General features: G+C 48.2%; 6 protein-coding genes across 13 annotated transcripts in view; 3 read left to right on the top strand and 3 right to left on the bottom strand.

The window, feature by feature from the left end:
* LOC120955281 (inactive selenide, water dikinase-like protein) overlaps positions 1-12,579 on the top strand; it is a 125,159-nt gene extending 112,580 nt beyond the window's left edge. The window contains exons 1-3 of one of the 3 annotated variants that reach the window (XM_049609371.1): positions 10,176-10,606; positions 10,712-11,246; positions 11,329-12,579. In XM_049609371.1, coding sequence (XP_049465328.1) covers positions 10,740-11,246; positions 11,329-12,012 — 1,191 coding nt within the window. In that variant the 5' untranslated portion in view covers positions 10,176-10,606; positions 10,712-10,739 and the 3' untranslated portion in view covers positions 12,013-12,579. Of the gene's footprint in view, positions 1-10,175; positions 10,607-10,711; positions 11,247-11,328 lie in introns of those variants that run through there. The other 2 variants (XM_040376000.2, XM_049609372.1) reach the window with 2 other exon arrangements.
* Positions 1,112-6,774, top strand: LOC120955915 (uncharacterized). 3 transcript variants are annotated; one of them, XM_040377145.2, is made up of 5 exons: positions 2,213-2,309; positions 2,370-2,551; positions 3,393-3,526; positions 3,780-4,440; positions 4,510-6,774. In XM_040377145.2, exons 2-5 carry the CDS (start codon positions 2,548-2,550, stop codon positions 4,695-4,697), a joined length of 987 nt encoding a protein of 328 aa, XP_040233079.1. In that variant the 5' UTR covers positions 2,213-2,309; positions 2,370-2,547; the 3' UTR covers positions 4,698-6,774. The 3 variants fall into 3 exon arrangements, with proteins under 3 accessions (XP_040233078.2, XP_040233079.1, XP_040233080.1); XM_040377144.2 differs by lacking the exon at positions 2,370-2,551 and having other exon boundaries at positions 1,112-2,309; XM_040377146.2 differs by lacking the exons at positions 2,213-2,309; positions 2,370-2,551 and adding an exon at positions 2,558-3,289.
* Positions 6,847-9,617, bottom strand: LOC120955914 (cysteine-rich with EGF-like domain protein 2). Of its 3 annotated transcripts, none has more exons than XM_040377143.2 (4): positions 9,506-9,617; positions 8,298-9,299; positions 8,118-8,213; positions 6,847-7,107 (listed from the first exon to the last, which is right to left on the bottom strand). In XM_040377143.2, exons 2-4 carry the CDS (start codon positions 9,127-9,129, stop codon positions 6,974-6,976), a joined length of 1,062 nt encoding a protein of 353 aa, XP_040233077.2. In that variant the 5' UTR covers positions 9,130-9,299; positions 9,506-9,617; the 3' UTR covers positions 6,847-6,973. The 3 variants fall into 3 exon arrangements, with proteins under 3 accessions (XP_040233077.2, XP_040233076.2, XP_049465330.1); XM_040377142.2 differs by lacking the exon at positions 6,847-7,107 and adding an exon at positions 7,198-7,861; XM_049609373.1 differs by lacking the exons at positions 6,847-7,107; positions 9,506-9,617 and adding exons at positions 7,198-7,861; positions 9,386-9,488.
* A 145-nt stretch (positions 12,580-12,724) lies between the features above and the next one.
* Positions 12,725-14,432, bottom strand: LOC120955283 (ATP synthase subunit gamma, mitochondrial). Of its 2 annotated transcripts, none has more exons than XM_040376003.2 (3): positions 14,272-14,432; positions 13,824-13,992; positions 12,725-13,722 (listed from the first exon to the last, which is right to left on the bottom strand). In XM_040376003.2, exons 2-3 carry the CDS (start codon positions 13,985-13,987, stop codon positions 12,993-12,995), a joined length of 894 nt encoding a protein of 297 aa, XP_040231937.1. In that variant the 5' UTR covers positions 13,988-13,992; positions 14,272-14,432; the 3' UTR covers positions 12,725-12,992. The 2 variants fall into 2 exon arrangements, with proteins under 2 accessions (XP_040231937.1, XP_040231936.1); XM_040376002.2 differs by having other exon boundaries at positions 13,824-13,989; positions 14,272-14,431.
* Positions 14,433-14,702: 270 nt separating this feature from the next.
* On the top strand, positions 14,703-16,650 carry LOC120955280 (uncharacterized). Its single transcript, XM_040375999.2, has 4 exons — positions 14,703-14,871; positions 14,963-15,144; positions 15,218-16,318; positions 16,393-16,650. Exons 2-4 carry the CDS (start codon positions 14,968-14,970, stop codon positions 16,525-16,527), a joined length of 1,413 nt encoding a protein of 470 aa, XP_040231933.2. The 5' UTR covers positions 14,703-14,871; positions 14,963-14,967; the 3' UTR covers positions 16,528-16,650.
* Positions 16,651-16,737: 87 nt separating this feature from the next.
* LOC120955282 (putative mediator of RNA polymerase II transcription subunit 26) lies at positions 16,738-18,875 on the bottom strand. Its single transcript, XM_040376001.2, has 2 exons — positions 18,485-18,875; positions 16,738-18,419 (listed from the first exon to the last, which is right to left on the bottom strand). Exons 1-2 carry the CDS (start codon positions 18,659-18,661, stop codon positions 17,544-17,546), a joined length of 1,053 nt encoding a protein of 350 aa, XP_040231935.2. The 5' UTR covers positions 18,662-18,875; the 3' UTR covers positions 16,738-17,543.
* Positions 18,876-18,955: the final 80 nt, after the last annotated feature.

Raw genomic sequence — 18,955 nt, 5'->3', positions numbered from 1 at the left:
CCGATCCCAGCAACCAATGGTTTGCAGCCCCAGAGCAGGAGCGCGCGCGCACGCCCGCGCACATAAACAAGAGAGCCTTTGTTGTATCGATCCTACTACCACCACCACCACACGCTGGTCAAATGCTGGTTAGAAATGAGATTGTGCGCGTGTGTGTGTGTGTGGCTCGAATTGCATCGCGTTGTTTACTTCCCTCCGTCAGCCCTTGTGTGTCTTCAACCGGACCAACCCCTGATAAACCTAACGAAAACTACGAAATATGACGAAATTCGGCGATATCGCGCCTCGCAGCATAAACTGGGCGAAAGATAATGCGCCTCACCATATATTCCAGCTGCCCCCCCTCTTTTGCGTCGTGACTGAATTTCACACCACCAGCCCATGTTGTGGTGTGTGGGTATATGCTGTGGAAGGAAGCGGAGCATAACAAAGAAACTCATAAACGGGTCATCTGGAAAAAATCGATATGGCAAATATCGTCTAATATGTTGTTTTTTTAAACCGAAATTTGAGAGCCGAGAGAGAATGAGAGTTTAAACATAAAAAAGTGTCTCTATGGGCGCTCTGCAAACGCAGAAAGTGGTAGGGATTTTCAACTACCTTTTGAATAATTTATTTATTTATTTCTCAAACATTTTGTACAACTTTTTGTTACTATTATTAAATTAATACTAATATTACTTGCGATAAACGTCGACAGAATTCAAAAGCTAAATAGAAATTCCAGTAGAATAAAACTCACAAACGATACAGCATTTTCCAATTGGATATTCCTATTGGAATGAGCAACGGACATTCGAGTTGAATCGCACTTTGCTTCTAACTCAAGTCAAACGATCAACTGCAGCTTATAAACCGAACTATATTCCCATACAGCCAGAGGCGTCAGACTCGTTTTGCAGCAACAAAAAAACCATATTTTTCCTTTGCCACACTACGTAATTTTCCAGCAGAAATTTTCCTTTTCTGCGTACCTTACCTCAACAACGCTTAGCAAGTCCTGTTCCTGGAAAAAAGTGTCTCTCATCGAAATCGTGTGGGAAACACGTTCGCCACAGTTGCACACACCTGTGCTGAACGATTTTTATCGTTGCAGGGGTGAAACACACAGAGAGACACGCATATGGCAAGCAGCGGCCGTGGCGCTCGAAAGAACAATTTCAAACCCCCAACTCGCGAGAGACCCGTGCGAGAGAGCAAACCGTGAATTCGTGAAGCAGCAGTAGCAGCAGCAGTAGCAAGCAGCAAAAGCCGGCTGAGGTCGGGAAAGTGCGTGCGTTCCATTGCGGGATTTGCAGTGGAAAATCGGTCTTCGGTCTTCTTACGGACGCGCGCGCGGCCCTCGACTGCTGACGACACTTGTGGGTTTGAAAACCTATTTTTCCTACGGCCCACAGTAGGCTGATAGGCGTTCCTGCTTTTCAGAAGCAAAAGTGTGCGCGTGTGTGTTAAGGTTTTTCACGGAAAACTCGAAACCAGCCCGTGGGAGGTGCCTATCGAGCACGGGCGGTTAGGTGTGGACAAAAAGTGGCTCACAATATCGCATTACAGTTGAAAAAGGGGTTGTACGGGAAAATCGCTTTTCCCTGGCGCGCCCTACACAAAACCATTCGTGTGAAAACGTGTTTCGGCAGGGGTTGCTTTGCTCGCTGGACTCGTAGAGAGGTAGCACAGAAGGAAAAAAGCGGTATGCAAAACGTACCAACAAAGCAGCACACAGCAGTGTCGCCATTTGACGAAGGAGGGCGTTAATAGGATTGTGTGTGTCACGGTTAGCTGCCCCTCTGCGGGCACCACAAACGCGCCACAGCGAAGGATAATCGTAAGACGACGTAAAGCAGCTGGCCAGGAAAGGATCACTTTGGTGCATTTCCGTCGATAAAGTTCGCGGTATTCTTCTTCCCATCCGTGCGGCGCCCGTGTGTGTCAAACCGCGCTGCTGCTGAAGCGAAAGAGCGAACATTTGGGTGTGTGTGTGTGTGTGCTTGTGTGTATGTGAGTGCGGCTTGCGGTGGCTGACGGCGTGCGGACGTACCTACTACGTACACAAGCAAACGGGCAGCGCAGCGCCGCAGTGGTGGTGTAGTGTTTTGCCAGCCAACATCCGAAACGACCACGACGACCACGACAACGACGAAGACAACGGCACACCACACATCAAGGCGCATCTCAACCGTTCAAAACATCAACAATGACAACGGCAAGTGATGGGCAGCAGCAACAGCAGCAGCAGCAGCAGCAGCAGTCAGATCCAAAGATGTCACGGTTGCTGAAGCTTGCCCACAAGTTCAACTGCTTCTATCTGAACGGTAAGCGCTAGTTTGCCGATGGTTGGTGATTATTGGCTTCTTCCTGTGTGTCTATTGCAGATCCCCGGAGAGCCGGTGACGTCGGTCGGTGTGCTTTAGCTTTCCTTTTTCGCGAACAGAAAGGCCAATAAAATTCGCTTCTGTCGTCGTCGTCACAATCGGTGTGAAGGAACGATTGCATAAAACCGACAGCGGCAGCACCGAGGGACACAGCATAGCAAGATAAAGGGCGTGAAGAATGGGTGTGTGACGAAATGCGCGACCTCGTGTGGGCTCCAAAAAGTGTGAACGTGTGTAAAAATCGCACCTAACCCTCGAAAAAAAAAGGGGACCCAAGATCAATACCTGCCGCCGTCATGCTTGTGTGTTGGAAAGAGCAACACGGCTCTGTGTGTACACAAACACAAAATTGCAACGAGCAAGCGGGGGTCGCTCCGTCCCACCTGCAAAACCGCACGACCATCCCATCGTCGCCTATCCCGCTGCGGCGAATGCGAATTGACAGAAGAAATTTTAAAATAAACCTTTGCCCTAACAAATATGCCACGGACTCGGCACGGCCCCAAGCGCAGGCTAGCAGGAGTGAAAACAAGCTAATTAAACACTGCGTCACGTCACGCTCTACTGCCACGACATTTTCGTCCCCAAAACATCCCACCTCGTGCGCTGCGTGTGTGTGTGTGTGTGTGTGACCCTCGCGGTTGAACACCTCGCGCGCGGATCGGTGCGTACACCAGAACGAGGAGGCGCCAGCGCCAGCCACACACCCAAGCGACCGACGTCCCTTCGCGTTCGTAAAGTTCAGCTATGAAAAGTTCGAGTTGCGTTTATCAGCTGTTTGACAAAAACGATAAACAACTGTTTACTTTTCTCCGCTAGTGTTGCCGCCACACAACGTAGCGTGGTGGTGGTGTTAGAGAAGCATGGCATTCCAACGTGGCGCTTTAGAACACGCAACGCCGCTAATCGCTTTGCCATCTGTTACGTACCCATTCTAATCATGCCGCTTCGTTCTCGGCCCCTTTTCACCACTTCCTGCCCCTTTTCTCTACCAATCCCGCTAATGAGCATTGACTTTTGCAGGTTTCATGAAAGGCGACTGCCGCCCGTTCGTCGTCGACGGCCATCAGGTTGGACTGGTCAGCCAGAATGTGATCGAGCAGCTGCTCAAGTATCCCGAAGTATTTCACGTCCGTGCACCGGAGCATGGCAAGCAGGTACGCGCCTAACAAGGGAGGGAACGATACGATAATATACACACCCTATCAAGGGCTTTTGGGGTTGTCTATGCGCGATAAGCTAAAACCGCGCATTCTCAGCATGATACGGATGAATTTGTACCAGCGTTCGACAATCGTTTTTGTGTGATAGTGTTGGGCGAGAAAGGGGGGAAGGGTTTCTTTACTTTACGAGGCAGTCCCAGCACTTCACAGTTCTAATGTGAATTTGAGTTTTGTCCACCCCTTGCAGAACATTGTCGAATTGAATCCAGCGTTTCGGGATTACAACACGCGCTCGGAGCAGGTGGAAAGGATACTGCGCGAGTTCCGGGAGCAGGGCATGTTTGTTGCGCTGAAGGGATGGCGCGATGAGTGCTACGACGTCAAGTCGTCCACCGGCTCGCTGCTGAAGATGGACCGGTCGGCCACGTGCCTGTTCGGGGTGCGCAACTACGGCGTGGAGATTAACGGGTACGTGCGCCACCCGACCAAGGGCCTCTGCATCTGGCTGCAGCAGCGCTCCGACACCAAGCAGACGTGGCCCGGCAAGTGGGACAACATGGTGAGCGGCGGGCTGGCGGTCGGGTTCGGTGTGCTCGAGACGGCGATCAAGGAGGCGGCCGAGGAGGCCTCCATACCGGGGCATTTGATAAAAAATCTCGTATCCGCCGGGTGCGTATCGTTCTTCTTCGAAAGCGAACGGGGCCTGTTCCCCAACACCGAGTTCGTGTACGATCTCGAGCTGCCCGAAGACTTTGTGCCTGACAATTCGGACGGCGAGGTGCAGAACTTTCAGCTGCTGCCGGCCCACGAATGTCTCGAGCGTGTGTTTATGCCCGACTTCAAAACCACCAGCTGCCCGGTGGTGATCGATTTTCTCATCCGCCATGGTATTATTACGCCGGAAAATGGTAATGTACACGCACACCAGTAATGCACACAATTACTCTAACCCGGTGATCTGTTCTTTTGGGTTATAGAATCAAACTTCACACAAGTGATCGAGTTGCTGCACGTTCCGCTGCAAAGCTTGTACACCTATCGTACAACGACAACCACGCCAAATGATGGAGAGGCCAACGCCACTGCGGCAACAACGAATCAGCGAGATCTCAGCAGCAGCAGCATCAACAATGTTAAAAACAGTATCGAAAACGGTAAGCTCTAATCACTCTAGCCAACAAAACCTGCAGCAAGCAAAACCCACTAAAAGTTGAGCCATGTTGAAGGGGGGGAAAGGAACGCTAGGAAGTTCTTAATGTACGTAATGCATGCAACGATCATGAGAAGCCACGCGCTACAAGCGCTCACGTGTTTATAACACCAGCAGTAGGAAGGCAGACAAGACTCGATGGGGGAATGGTAAACGATTAAGAATGGGCGTTCACAGTTGCGTTTTATTTTACGACCGCAAAGTAAGATGCAAAACGATTCAACAGGAAAGCTCTAGCTTGCGTGCGTGCGTGCGTGCGCGCGTTATAGCGTTGTTCCTAAAACAACTTTCTTAAGCAAAAAGGCTGATAAAGCAAAACACCTGGACGGGAGTTTTAATAACAGTTAATACATTATTCTAGGAGCCGCGCGGATGCGACGCAGCTGTGCTTTACAGAAGAGATTCGCGTTTGTCTGGTGTTTTGTTTTTAATTTGTCTGTTTTTTGTTTTAATCATTAAGCCCAAAGTAATTTTTTGTTTCGTTCTATCGCAGCATACAATGCTTATCAATGAATAATTGAATTTAAAAAATATATATATGAAGATAAGCCACATTTATAGGTTAACAGACACACACACTCGAACAGCTGCAGTGGCTGCAGTGAACAGGAAAAGATATACCAAAATTCAACATGTTATCCAAGATAATTCAGAGCAGCGTACACTAAAGCGAAGGTTTAATTGCAACAACAAAAAAACGCTTACATGCGTCCCTTAACTCACACACAAACAGATGTATTAAGCCAGCAAGAGGGAGGATGTTTTAGTGCCCTTTCATCACATGAAAACGTAATGACAATGTGTGTTTTATTACTAATTAAGTTAAAACCCCTTTCACCCAATCGGACGGGGGCTCTTCACGAATCGCTAATCAGAATCAGAAGATACACTGAATAATCACGTCTGGCCAAAACACCCCCAAGCAACAACAACAACAACAACAGCAAGCAATCAATTAGTCGTGTTAAATAAGCAAGAAAACAATCGTGCATAATCACGCGTGCCACGTTCTTCTTCGGTATTATTATGTCCAATCAGAACACATCCGACGTAAAACTAGGTCTTTTTACACACTGTTGGTTTGTCATTGTATTACCGTTTAACAATCGTTTCTGATTATTTAGAATCACGTGTTGCGGCGCGCGCTCGCGCTCATCTGTAACGTTGATTGGTTTAGCGTTAGCTTTTAAGCATGTGTGTAGCGTTTAAAAAACAAAAGAAAAAAGAACGGTGAATTAAAAGTAGGACCATGGAGTAGGGTAATTTGATGGAAACGGATAGAGAGCGGAGCGATAGAGAAGACAACATTCGAATGAACAAGTTGAATAGATAGGTAAAATGGAACTTTTTGCATTCACACTTTTGGTTATAGTTTTTTGTTTGTTTGTGCAAAACACGACGACCGCAGGCGGAAGCGTATCTGTGTTCGGTCAAACTGTGTTCGACTTACTAACTTCACTGTGCCATCATCAGCCCTCTCAGAGCTTAGACACGACCTGACCAAGACTTTTACTAACCCTCTTCAATCCGCAACACACATGACGACGAACTTTAACATGATCGCATCACATTCACTGCTCGCTCCGTTGCTGTGAAAAGACACAGCTTGATTTGTAAGCGCTGACAATGTCTTATAATTGTATTATTTATAGTTACGCACAGATATATACGTATGTGTACCGTGTACCGTTTACAACTTGTTCCATTCGCAACCTACGAAAAAACTGTGGAACATTCGCGTCCCACGCCCAAGAAGGACTGAGGAAGGCTAGGATAGTATCCCCCCTTTTTTGCGTTGTAGTTTCATTGCCTATTACTCTATGCCTTTCGATATAAACACAAAAAAACACACAAAAACTATTAAGGAGAAAAAGCAAAACATCGAAACGTAACTTCACTCTGCGGGAATTGGGAACGTAGGGAAGAGGGATTGACGCGTGATTGGGAACGAGCGGAGGAAATATTTATTGTATTGAACCTAGAATCTGTTCTTTCTTGTATACCCATTAAAAACGATATTGAAAACAGGAAACGATGTGCTAGTTCTGCTCCGAACGGTCCTCACTTGAGCATGTGTCCATCGTGATCGCAGGTAGATCGAGCATTCTAAGTTATGATTTGTAGTTTGGTTTATTTTGCAATCGCGTCGGCATTCACTATTTACACTCTCATATAAGTTAGGTTGATCACATTGTCAAGATACTGCTTTGGCGCTGCTCCCAATGCTCTTGCTACAGCTCATCCTTTGGTGCGGCAGGATCTTCTCCATCGCTTAGCTCAGTGGGATGGGGCTCGCCTTCCCGAGTTGAAGAGATGCTAGACGGATCCATCTGTTGTTCCGGCACGCCCGTATCATCCGACGACGCTGCAGTAGTGGAACGAAAGAGCATACATCACACACAAACACTCGAACGCAAACACAGGAGTGTGAGGACGTTACCAAAGTATGGGAGAGTTTCTGTTACTGTTTGTTACGAGTTTATTTTATTCGTTTTACCTAAAATGTCACCCCTATGCACATTGTTTCACTCATTCACTCATCATTTCAGACTTAATGGCCGGCAGATGCCGTGCCATGGGATCTTTTGTTCTGATTACTTAGTCGTAGAGAAAGGATTCGCTTGGCCTTAAAAGTTTAATGCGCGTGGAAGAGAGACGATTCCATAAGTCTGATTTATCCAATTCAACATCAACACTTTGCTTTGCGAATCTCGCAACTAAAAATGGTCGTCCTAGGACAGCACCAAAAATAACCACACAACCTTCTTTCATAAAAGTGTCGAAGATAAAATTGAGCCTGTCTTCCCGTGTACCCACGTGTACCTCGGCGAATCATGCACGGGTGTGCTCTGTACAAGCACACGCCGAGTGGAAGTTGTTCTATTTTTAATGCTGCTGTAGAATCTCGTCTAAAATCCGCGGCGAAGGTGCCGCCGGTTGCTGCGGTGCCGTGTTGAGCCAGTACTCCGAAACGGAAATGTAAACCGCGACGGCCAGACCGACCAGCGCCGCCAGCCAGGTCGAGTTCTGTAGCACGATGCACGTGGCAATGCACAGACCGAGGTAGGTGAGGTAGCGCGTAAAGGTGGCGTACTGGTTGCGCTTCTCGTTGGACGTATCTGTTTGGTGTTGCGGACGAACAAAGGGCGTTAGTCACGCATCGGCCACGGCCAAAAGGCATACATTCCAGAGAAATAAAGCACAACAAAATGGGGGAAAAAATGGAACATTGCAAACAAAATTCAACTCATAGCTCAAACCAACAGAAAAGGTACAATGATAATCATACAAAGCAACATGAACACAAGAGCAACTTTCAACACTAATGCATGCAGAAATGGAAGGAAACGGTTTAAAACATGCCTCGAAGCTTACCTGTACACATTCCGTCCCGCAGCTCGTATCCTTCGGCACATTTTTCACACAAATCTGGACCATCGCCATTACAGCCATCGCACGACTTATCACACTCTGGAGTGAGAAACGAATGTAATCAATCATTAGCCAATCTTATCAGTAAAAGTCGAGTACCGAGGGAAAAGCCCTTACACTTACCCAAACAGCTGTACGAGCCTTCATTGTTCACGCAAAACTGCTTCTTCGTGCATGGAGCCTCCTTAATGCATTCGTCCACATCCCCACAGCCACCGCGGGCACTGTCCATCACCCAGCCGCTGCGACAAACCCGGCACGAGTTGGGCCCGGCCCCGGTACAGCCGCCGGCCGCACACGCCTTATGGCACCGGCTGCACAGTAGCTTCGTCTCGTCCCGGAATGCCTGATAGTGCTCCTCGCTGCAGCTATCACAGTTGTCGCCCGTGTATCCCTCGTCGCAGGCACACTTCCCATTGCCCTTGCGGGTGCCGTTGCCCTTACATTTCCCGTTGCCGAAGCAGGTCGGGCACGGATCACAGTTCGGGCCGTAGAATCCGTCCGGACAGCAGACGGCGGCCTGCTCCACACACAGCCACCGGTGCAGATCGGGCTGCGTGGTTTGATGGTTTTTCCACCACTCCTCTATCTGCGTTTCGTAGTCTTCCGCCAGCTGATGGCACTGGTCCTCACCCCGCACTATGTCCGTGCAGAGCCGCTCCTGGATCTCGACCAGCCGCAGTTCGCTGGTTTTGTAGCTGCCCAACCGTTCCTCTTCCCAGGCCGCATCGCCACCATCGTGCTTGGCCCGTTCCGTTCGCTTGATGCCGTCACGGAACGAATTCACCAGCACGGTGCACGCCTTGCAGGGGGGCAGTTTTTCAGTCTTTAGTTTGTCCTTCTTGGTGCCTCCTCCGGCGGACAGCGAGGGTGGTTTCGGTATGTCCCCGAGGGATAGCGTTGGAAGCAGGGCCACGAGCAGCAGGCTGGCCACAATCGCTCTCGAATGTCGCATCACGGACACGTGTATTCTTTCTTTGGAGGTGTACGAGAAACGATTCTTCCACGTTGCCTTCTTTGTCGATGGTTCTGGATTCGCTACGGGACGGTGATAACGCACAGCACACAGTCAGCCGACCACACACCCTGCCTGGGTAGCTTTAGGCACGAAAGACGAACACAGATCTGTGGTAACGAAAAATCGATAAATATCGGATTTCAGGTACATGAACCCGCAGGCGGAATGTTGTATGAAAATTTGCTCATAATACCCGGAAATGTATATTTCCTTTACTCTCAAGCTGATGGTAGCTTAAGAGCAACTTTTTTCACCCTCCGGTTGGGGTAGTAAAGTACAGAAAATAGGAAAATTTGTCGTCCCAAACACTCACCAGTAGTTGGGTCGACAGCACGGAAGAAACACACGAAATCCCTTTTCTCTGCGCCCCGGGCAGGGTGGAGGAAGGCTCGATGCCGGGGTTTTGTTTTGTTGAACTGACGTGTACCTTGGTTCGCGCATTCTGCGAAAGGCTCGTCTACACTGCGTTGCGTGCCGCTGTAAAATTACTCCCAGTGCCGCTTTTATTTACATTGAAAACCCTTTTTTCTTAATCCAATTCATTATACAAAAATGCCTTATTTGCTTCGAAAGAAGCATTTTTGCTCCCAGAAGTGTCTTGGAATCTTTGAAAGCTTTTTAAAAGTGACAGAAAACTGTATTTTTAATTGTAAATTTCATTCTCAACGTTCGGTACCGACGTCCGAGACCACCACCTATTGGCACTATGGACTATTTTCAATGGTCAAAACGGTACACCAATCAAAAAATAGTAAAAACAATGCATTTTAGAAAGAATTAATCGGTGTGGTTGTTCAAAAGTGTTTCATTTAATTTTAATACACTGATCAATGCTAATTTTGTCGTTTAAAACATTCCTGTATCGTAGTTTTCAATACGTACCGCATCCTGCCAACGCAGCAATAAACCAACGCCAATGAACCCCTCGATGACGCGAGCCCACTGTGCACCGCCACAAGCGGGTAATCCAAAAGAAGCTTCTAGAATCTTGCCCTCTCACTCGCGCAGCAGCATCGACCATCGCCAGTGCGCGTGCATTTTACAGCGTTGGCCATCACTAGCGACGGTGGAACAATAATAGGTATTAACCTTAAATTTTGCCCTAGGAACTTTTGCGTCCACTCATCACCTCGGCGGCAGGGTCTGTGAAGCGAGTTGTTGTTAGTAACATTTAATTTCAATAAAACGTTTGCACCAAGCTAAGAAGCCACGCGGGACGTACCAGTTGGGCCCGCAAGTTCTGGCCCGCGTTGTTGCTGTGCTGTGCGTTCAGTGTGTGAAAATCTTCATCTAGTTGGCGACGCCACACCGCTTCGCTACCTCTGCCAAAGCTGCCCGACAAGCCGGCTGTTGAGATACAGAACACAGATACGATACGTGCTTCGTCAGAGAAAGGCAACGCGCTTGCAGGTGAGTAAGTAGAGGATGGCGAAGCCAGTTTTCGCGAATGTAACATGAATTATTCGTTGGCCACTGTTTTCACCCTCATGTGTTTGCTGTTGTGCTCTCATCGCCTTAGCTCAAACGCGTCGTGAAGCAACATCATCATGGGAGACTACCAACAAGATCCGATGGTCCATCTGGAGCTGACCGGTAACACCGGCATGGTACTGCGGCGTCCGTTCGATCCGACCGCACACGATCTAGATGCATCGTTCCGGCTGACCCGCTTTGCCGACCTGAAGGGCCGCTGCTGCAAAGTGCCGAAGGAGGTGCTGGAGAAGCTGGTTTCGTCCTTGCAGCAGGACTACATGCAGGATCCCGACCAGCCGTTCATGCCGATGTCTTCGCCCCGGATCGGCATCGGGCTCGACTGTTCGGTGATTCCGCTGCGCCACGGCGGGCTGTGCATGGTGCAGACGACCGACTTCTTCTACCCAATCGTGGACGATCCGTATATGATGGGCAAGATTGCGTGCGCCAACGTGCTGAGCGATCTGTACGCGATGGGAGTGACGGAGGTGGACAACATGCTGATGCTGCTCGCCGTCAGCACGAAGATGATCGAGAAAGAGCGGGACGTAGTCATTCCATTGATTATGCGTGGATTTAAGGTAATTTCGAGTGGAGCCGGACGCTTCGTGTTTGAGCGATCGTTAATGGCGGGCTTTTCGCAATGGTTTCGTTTCGTTTTAGGATTCCGCCCTGGAAGCGGGAACCAGTGTGACCGGTGGCCATAGTGTCGTTAATCCGTGGTGCACTATCGGTGGCGTAGCGACCACGATTTGCCAGCAGAACGAATTCATCGTGCCGGATAATGCTGTCGTCGGTGATGTGCTGGTGCTGACGAAAGCGCTCGGAACGCAGGTGGCCGTAAATGCGCACCAATGGTTGGACCAGTCGGAACGGTGGAACCGCATCAAGCTGGTCGTCTCGGAGGAGGACGTCCGGAAGGCGTACCACCGGGCGATGGACTCGATGTCCCGGCTGAACCGGGTCGCCGCCCGTCTCATGCACAAGTACAACGCGCACGGCGCTACCGATGTGACCGGCTTCGGGCTGCTCGGCCATGCCCAGACGCTGGCCTCGCATCAAAAGAATGAGGTATCGTTCGTCATCCACAACCTGCCGGTGATCGCCAAGATGGCTGCGGTTGCGAAGGCCTGCGGCAACATGTTCCAGCTGCTACAGGGCCATTCGGCCGAGACGTCCGGCGGGCTGCTGATCTGTTTGCCGCGTGAGCAAGCCGCGGCCTACTGTAAGGACATTGAAAAGCAGGAGGGATGCCAGGCCTGGATCATTGGTATCGTGGAGAAGGGTAGCCGCACGGCCCGCATCATAGACAAACCGCGAGTGATTGAGGTGCCGGCAAAGGATTAAGGGAGTGTGTTGGATTTCGTTTCTTTCCTCTTTTTAATTGGCTATTAGCTTATCATAATTCATTTGCCTGTTAACACATATACGTACGTACATTGCACTTTCGACGGACTACTACTCCGCTCATACGCGCGAACACACAAAATACACTTTCTGATCGATGCTCGTTGCTAGAGCAACCGGCAGAAATGGCGAAGTTAGGTTGCACACATTTTTCTTGAGTTACAAACGAAACTACTTTTGCAGCAAAATAAACTCTAGGATTGACGAAGCGGTGATACAAACATGAAAATGGGTCGAGGGGTGGACGACTGAATTATGGAACCGATGAAGATGCCAAGTGCGAGAAGGAAGGGAAAATGATCTGTACCATAGTGTACGTTCGTACATACATTTTACGATATGTCCTCTGTTTTGTTTTTACGTAAAGCCACGTGAACATTTTTTATAAAGCCAGGAAAATCGAGAGATAGAAAGAGTATGAAGAAAAGGAAACATTTATTATTAGCATTGCCCTTAGATTTAATCCAATGAATATCGCATAAATAAAACAAAAATCAAACACAACAACACCTTGCGAATGGATAGTTTGCGACTAAAAACGATGACTTCTTACTAAATTCAGAAGCACCAAAGAGAAACATTTTCCAAAAAGAAGATAATTTCTCATCTATGTTTCGAATGTATTCGCATAAAATCAATAACTACCGTGAAGTCTTGGGATTTTGTTTACTTTTATAGTACTATTTCTTTTCTGCTTGCGTTCGTGAAGAGATAACGATTTTCCGAAAGCACCATGCACATATATCTCGTCTTCTTACACGGCGAAATATTCGTTATTGCTCGAAAAAAGACGATCCGGCCGGTTCTGGCAGCGATTCCCATCGGGAGTGACGGCACGCAGCGAGGATGGCAGGAAACCGGCCAGCACGGAATCAACAATACACGCCTCCACCATCATCACCAACGGCAACTTCGGGCGCTTAATCCTTGCTCTCCAGAGCGGAAGCACCGGAAATAATTTCAATCAGCTCACGGGTAATGACCGCCTGTCTGGTACGGTTGAAGGTCAGCGTCAGCTTGTCAATCATCTCGCCGGCGTTCTTGGACGCGTTGTCCATGGCCGTCATACGGGAGGACTGTTCGGAGCAGGCGCCCTCCTTCATCGTGTAGAACAGCAGCGAGGCGAGCGAGAACTCCAGGTAGCTCTGGATCACTTCCGAGTCGAGCGAATCGTACACCGGCAGCTTCTCCGCCGACTCGACCGACTTGAGCGAGAAGATCGGAATGTCCGCCACCTGGTACGACACGACCGACTTGAACTTGTTGTAGATGATCTTGCCATCGGTGTACTCGTAGCCGAGGTTCAGGATGGCATTGCACAGCTTGGCCGCATCCAGGAAGGTCGGCGGCAGACGGCCGATCTCGTTCGCGACCATCTCGATGTTCTTGCCGTACAGACGCGACAGGATGGCGCGCGACTTGTCGCCGACGCAGATCACCTTGATGTTCGGGTCGGTGGCGAGCTCGCCGCGAATGTAACGGGCAACGCCGGTATGCACCGCACCGCACAGACCACGGTCCGACGTGATGGCAATGTACAGCTTCTTGGAGTCTTCCTCCTTTGGCGCGACTTCGGCCTTCTCGTAGAACTGCTGCGCACCAACGCCGTACGGTCTGGCCTGCTTCAGATCACGCTCAGCACGGGAATACCTGTTGGGGCGGCAAGACGGGGCATTCTAACATTCGTACACTCGAAACTACGTACACTTTCCCCCACCCCCAATCCCAATCTGCTGCTCGGTTATACGTACTTGGCGGCGGACACCATCTTCATGGATTGGGTGATCTTCTGGATGTTCTTGACCGACTTCAGACGGATCGAAATGGCCTTCAGCGTGGCCATGCCACGGTTCTGCTGACCAAGGCATAGCTCAGCTGGCACCTGCGACAGCACGGGCACGACGGACTTGAACATGGCTGCTGGAAAGAGAACCGGAAATGCCCGGATGGTACATTACAGCGATCATTTACGATAAGCCGCTCCGATTACACAACACTTTATCCCGTGCACGGCCAGAGGGGTTGTGGTGGTGTGGCCATTGCCATTGCCTGCAGCCGATATGCCGCTGAACCAAATGCCCACAACACCACCGGGAACGGTGTGTAACAGTGTAGGTGTTATGTAAGATTTTTAACATGCAAAAATACACTTTGCTGGGCGTATTTTCACCGCCGGCCGCGGTCGCTGATTATGCTCACCTGCGCTATTGGCGATTTCAACAGGAAAGTCGACGAATAAAGGTGGCCTTTTTCGGTCGTTCGGTGCAAAAGCGGATCAGAATTTTCTCATCCGATTCTACGGGTGTCAAAAGATGTCGTACAATCCGCGATTGTCAGCAGCGTTGCCAGGCTCGATCGAATGCAAAATGTGTTTTCCTATGAGTGTGTGTGTGTGTTTGTTTATGCAATGAGGTGAAATACTTCAAACTGGTTTGACTGTATTTCGCATACATTTCGTTAGGATATGTGTATATAATACTGCTCAAAGGATAGTTTCATTGTGTAATTTGCGCAATTCGTTTGATTTGGAATATTATTTGAGAAAAAGTGTTCGCCAAAAATGATAACAAAAGACCCACCAGCAGGCAGTGTTGCCAGCACGCAAGTGAATCTGTCAACCAGCAAACATCGTGCTCGGTCGCAAACAAAACATTCCTCCAGGGCGGCCGCGGCTGATGCTGACGTATTGTGTATATATTTTGCAAACGTTTTTTATCGCTCTAATTTGTTATTTTATGTGCCTGTTTCGTTAAGGTGCCATTTCTATTTGTGCCAATCTGCATTAAAACAAACTCAAAGGTGAACCGGAATGAGTATTCTAGGAACCGTTTGCTGCTGCGCCATTACGTTCCTTTTGTAAATACGGCATCCCTTTCTCATCGGCTTTCAGAAACAATGGATGAAATAATAACAATCATACGAGCACTGGCCATATCAAACGCTGGCAATGGCATCACTGTGGCACAACTAAATAAGGATTTTAAAAATCTCGAAGGATATTCCATCCCATACACGAAGTTTGGATTCCATTCGTTAGATGCGATGCTGCGTACAATGACCGATGCCGTACAGGTGAGTGGACAATGCTTTACAGCCTCGCTCTGTATGATTGTTCCTTTAATTTCATGCATTCCATTCGCTCAAGGTCAATGGCTTTGGATTGACCGCGATAGTACAACCGCTCACCAATGAGAAATCCCAACATGTACGAGAAATGGTGAAAAGAAGCAAAAACACTAGTAAAAAACCAATCTACAGCTACCAACCGCCATCGTACACGGCTGCCCCAGTGAAAGGGAATAACAGTTACCACGACAAGACCCATGGAACCCAATTTACACAATTCACGTCGAACAATGGCTTACAGCGGCCTCCGCCGAGTATTGACATGCAAAAGTTCCAAGAAGACATACGGGAAGAGATGCGAAGGGCAGAGAGGCAGAGTAACGCTCTGAAAGCGATCGCAAACGCGGATGGAACACAGAGGCAAACGCAATTGAACGGCCAAGTAGAACAACGAAAACCCGTACCTATTGGTGGTCACAAGCTGACCCCATCTCATAACAAGAATGTCCAAAGCAATGCGACAAACAGGGACACCATCGCTGTACCCTCCCCAAATGTGGCAAGTATGATGACAAATGGTGTGAAAGTTCCCGTGAGCGGTAGCACTGCACCGAAACAGAAGGACGAAAGCGTCATTCAGATGCCCGTTGATGCTATGACTGCAAGGGAAGCGGTTGCGGAAACGATTCTGCCAGCTCATTTGAAACCGAAAACCGTCCATAAGACGGTTGTGACGGCAGCCCTCAATCCCAAGCATTTGCACGTACACTTGGCGGAACAAACGGAAAAGTTACAGAGCTTAGCGCCTTACATTGACTCCATCTACCGCACGAAGGCGTCCAGCGACGAATGGCTCGTGCCGGAAGCGATGGCAAAGGCTGGTCTGTACTGTGCAGCCAAATACTACAACCAGTGGTATCGAGCAAAGATTATGGGTGGAATCAATCACCAGCGCGTGCTGTTGCTGTACATCGACTACGGATACCTGCGGTACGTGCGATTGTGCGATGTGAGATTCCTGGCACGAGAACTGGCATCGATACCGCCACAAGCGCTCCAGGTTTCGTTGGAATATGTGAAACCAGCACACGGCACGTGGAGTGACGCGTGCTGTGACCAGCTTGCTACATTGGTTCATCGTAAAGTGCTGGATATGGTCATTGTCAACAGGAAGCAGGAGGTAAGTAGTGTGCTGGTTTCGATTCTTTTTTAGCAACAAAAAACCTAATTTCATCATGTTACGTACTTTTGCAGGATTGCACGGTGGATGTGATACTTACGTGTTCGCTTGACAGTCCAATCGATTCGCTGATACGCAATCCGGACGAGAGTACGCTGAACAGACAGCTTGCGCTGCGTAGTGATACCGCATGGTCGTTGGCAGAGTAATGCAACCGAAACGATGTTATCATAAATGGACTTATTTTTTTAGAATATGAACAAGGCGACAAGGTGATACGGGCCAGGCCCGTTCGTTAAGAAATTGAATAAAATGACAAGCAGTGAAGCGTACACTTGGGTGTTTTCTTTCGACTTTTGAAGAAGCATTGTTTGGTGTAATAACATTTAAATGTTTTTATTAAACTCATCTGTATTTCTAGAGAAGAAACATTTTACAAACAGAATGCTAACACATTTACTGCGCCTTACTAACTCTATCTATCTGGCTGTATCATTCCATTCAACGTTTTTTTTTTATACAAAAACTACGAAGAAAGATTTACCTACCAATACTATCGTTCGTAACTTTTCCCGCGCTGGGAAAATTACATATTTCTGGTATTACTTCGCACGCTTTCTGGTGTTTTGGTATTGATTCGATAGGTCGCAATTCTGGCACTTAGCTTTACATTTGACAGTATCAAACGAGCTGGTACGAATGTGAAAGCTCAAATAAATGATATTTGCAAATATTCAAAAGAACAAAAACCTGTTTCTATTATAAATTAATAAAAAATACGAAAATGAAAAAAATAAAAATAAGGAAACGGACCGATCTGAAATGCAGAGATTGGAAAAGAAAGAATCCATTAAAAGCATGGACATTATTATGAAACATTGTTTACCCCAAACCAGCTGGAGACACTACTGTTGTTCAGCAAATAAAACAAAGGTGGAATGTTTTTCCTAGTAGGCACTGGCCGAACTGTAGGGTAGCTGAGAGGAGCTAAGACATTAGGAGTTAAGATTTTTCCATTTCATTTTAACCACTTCATACGAGTGGTGCTATTCGAAGATCTGCAGGGGCAACATGCGCTCCCACAGATGTGTTATTATACCCTCCTAAACTGCTCTCAAATTCAAAAGTGTACCAATTTTCATAAACAACAGGTTTCCTTCCCTTTGTAATAGGACAATTTTAAACATTTCATTTCAACTTTCCGACAATCCATACCACCTAAAATTTAGTAGTAATTATTTCCCATACCTTGGAGGAAGTACCCGTACTGATCGTAGCCGTACGAGGCATTGTAATTACACTCCCAGGCGCCATCGTTGTACATGTTGGTCTGGAAGTTACCGTAGCCGTAGCTCGAATAGTAATTCTGCAGGCTCGGATAACAACCACCTCCAGAGAAAAAGTTGCCGCCGAAATGCTCATTCCCATAGAACTGCGAGTAGTAACTGTTCCAGCAGTCGCTAGTAAAATCGTTACCATTCCCGTAGAACGGCGTTGAGGCTCGCTTGTTGCTCCACTCGTTCTGTCCTTTACGTCCGGACTTCTGGTTATTGGCGTGACGTTGCTGATTACCGTTGCAATTGTTCTGGTACTGTTGTGCATTCTGGTAGTAGCCATACTGATTGCCCCACGACTGCCACTGCTGCTGATGCTGCTGCTGTGTGTTCTGACCGTACGAGGTATTAAGCACCGGTTGTATCGCATTCCAAAACATGTTGAACTGTTCGTTTACATCGTTGGGGATAGTGATGGTTAAATTTTCTCGCTTTTTCTTGGACGACGATGCCGTTGCAGGCCTTTTCTGACCAGCATTCGCGGCCCGTCCTGTACCATTGTGCTGGTAGTTGTTGTTAGTGTTGTAGTTGGTGTTGTTATAGTTGTTGTAGTTGTAGTTGTTGTTTTTGCCGTAACTGTTACTCTTTGCTGCAACTGCTGGTTTGGGCTTGGGCAGAGGGTTCGACGCTGTTTTCCGAACGTAAGGAGCAGTGTATTTCGGTTTCTTCTTTTTGTTCTTCTTGCTTTTTTCTACCATCTCACGGATGTGTTGGGTTTTCTCCGACGTGACCGGATACACTGTGGCACCAGTTCCCATGCCCATCACCTGTTTCAGAAGCAAACGAAAGCAATTTTACAAATACAACAAGAAGATTAAATGCAAGAACTTACCTTTACGACATCGGTCATGGTTCGCAGCATAGCATCCAGGGATTGGAATCCGTGTTCACGGAACGGTATGTTGCGTCCTTCAAGGCTTTTGAAGTCTCGATCGAGCTGATACTCGCTCATGCCCCGCTCGGCGTTGGAGATGACCAGCGAGCGTAGGATTGCCTTTAATTCCTTCATTTCGATACAGACGGTAATACCACAGCCACTGTTCACTAATTTCAGATAGTTTTAACCAGCTCTGAATGCTCTTCTGTGGGATTCAGAGGCAATTCCGGACGCAACTTCGAACTGCGCCAGCCTACGAACGTTTCAGTCAGCATACAGCAGTCAGCGCGCGTCCTGCTCCGTTCCGGATAAAAAGTGCTGAATTTGAGTGCTGTTGTAGTGGTAGCAGCAAATTTGACAGCTTTGGGGTGCTGCAGACGGGTAAACTCCGTTTCAATGTCTGCTAGTTTGGGTTTATTATTTCAT

This window comes from Anopheles coluzzii, chromosome 3 (genome assembly GCF_943734685.1).
Source record: "Anopheles coluzzii chromosome 3, AcolN3, whole genome shotgun sequence".
NCBI lineage: Eukaryota > Metazoa > Arthropoda > Insecta > Diptera > Culicidae > Anopheles > Anopheles coluzzii.
This window is presented reverse-complemented; position numbering and strand designations above follow the sequence as displayed.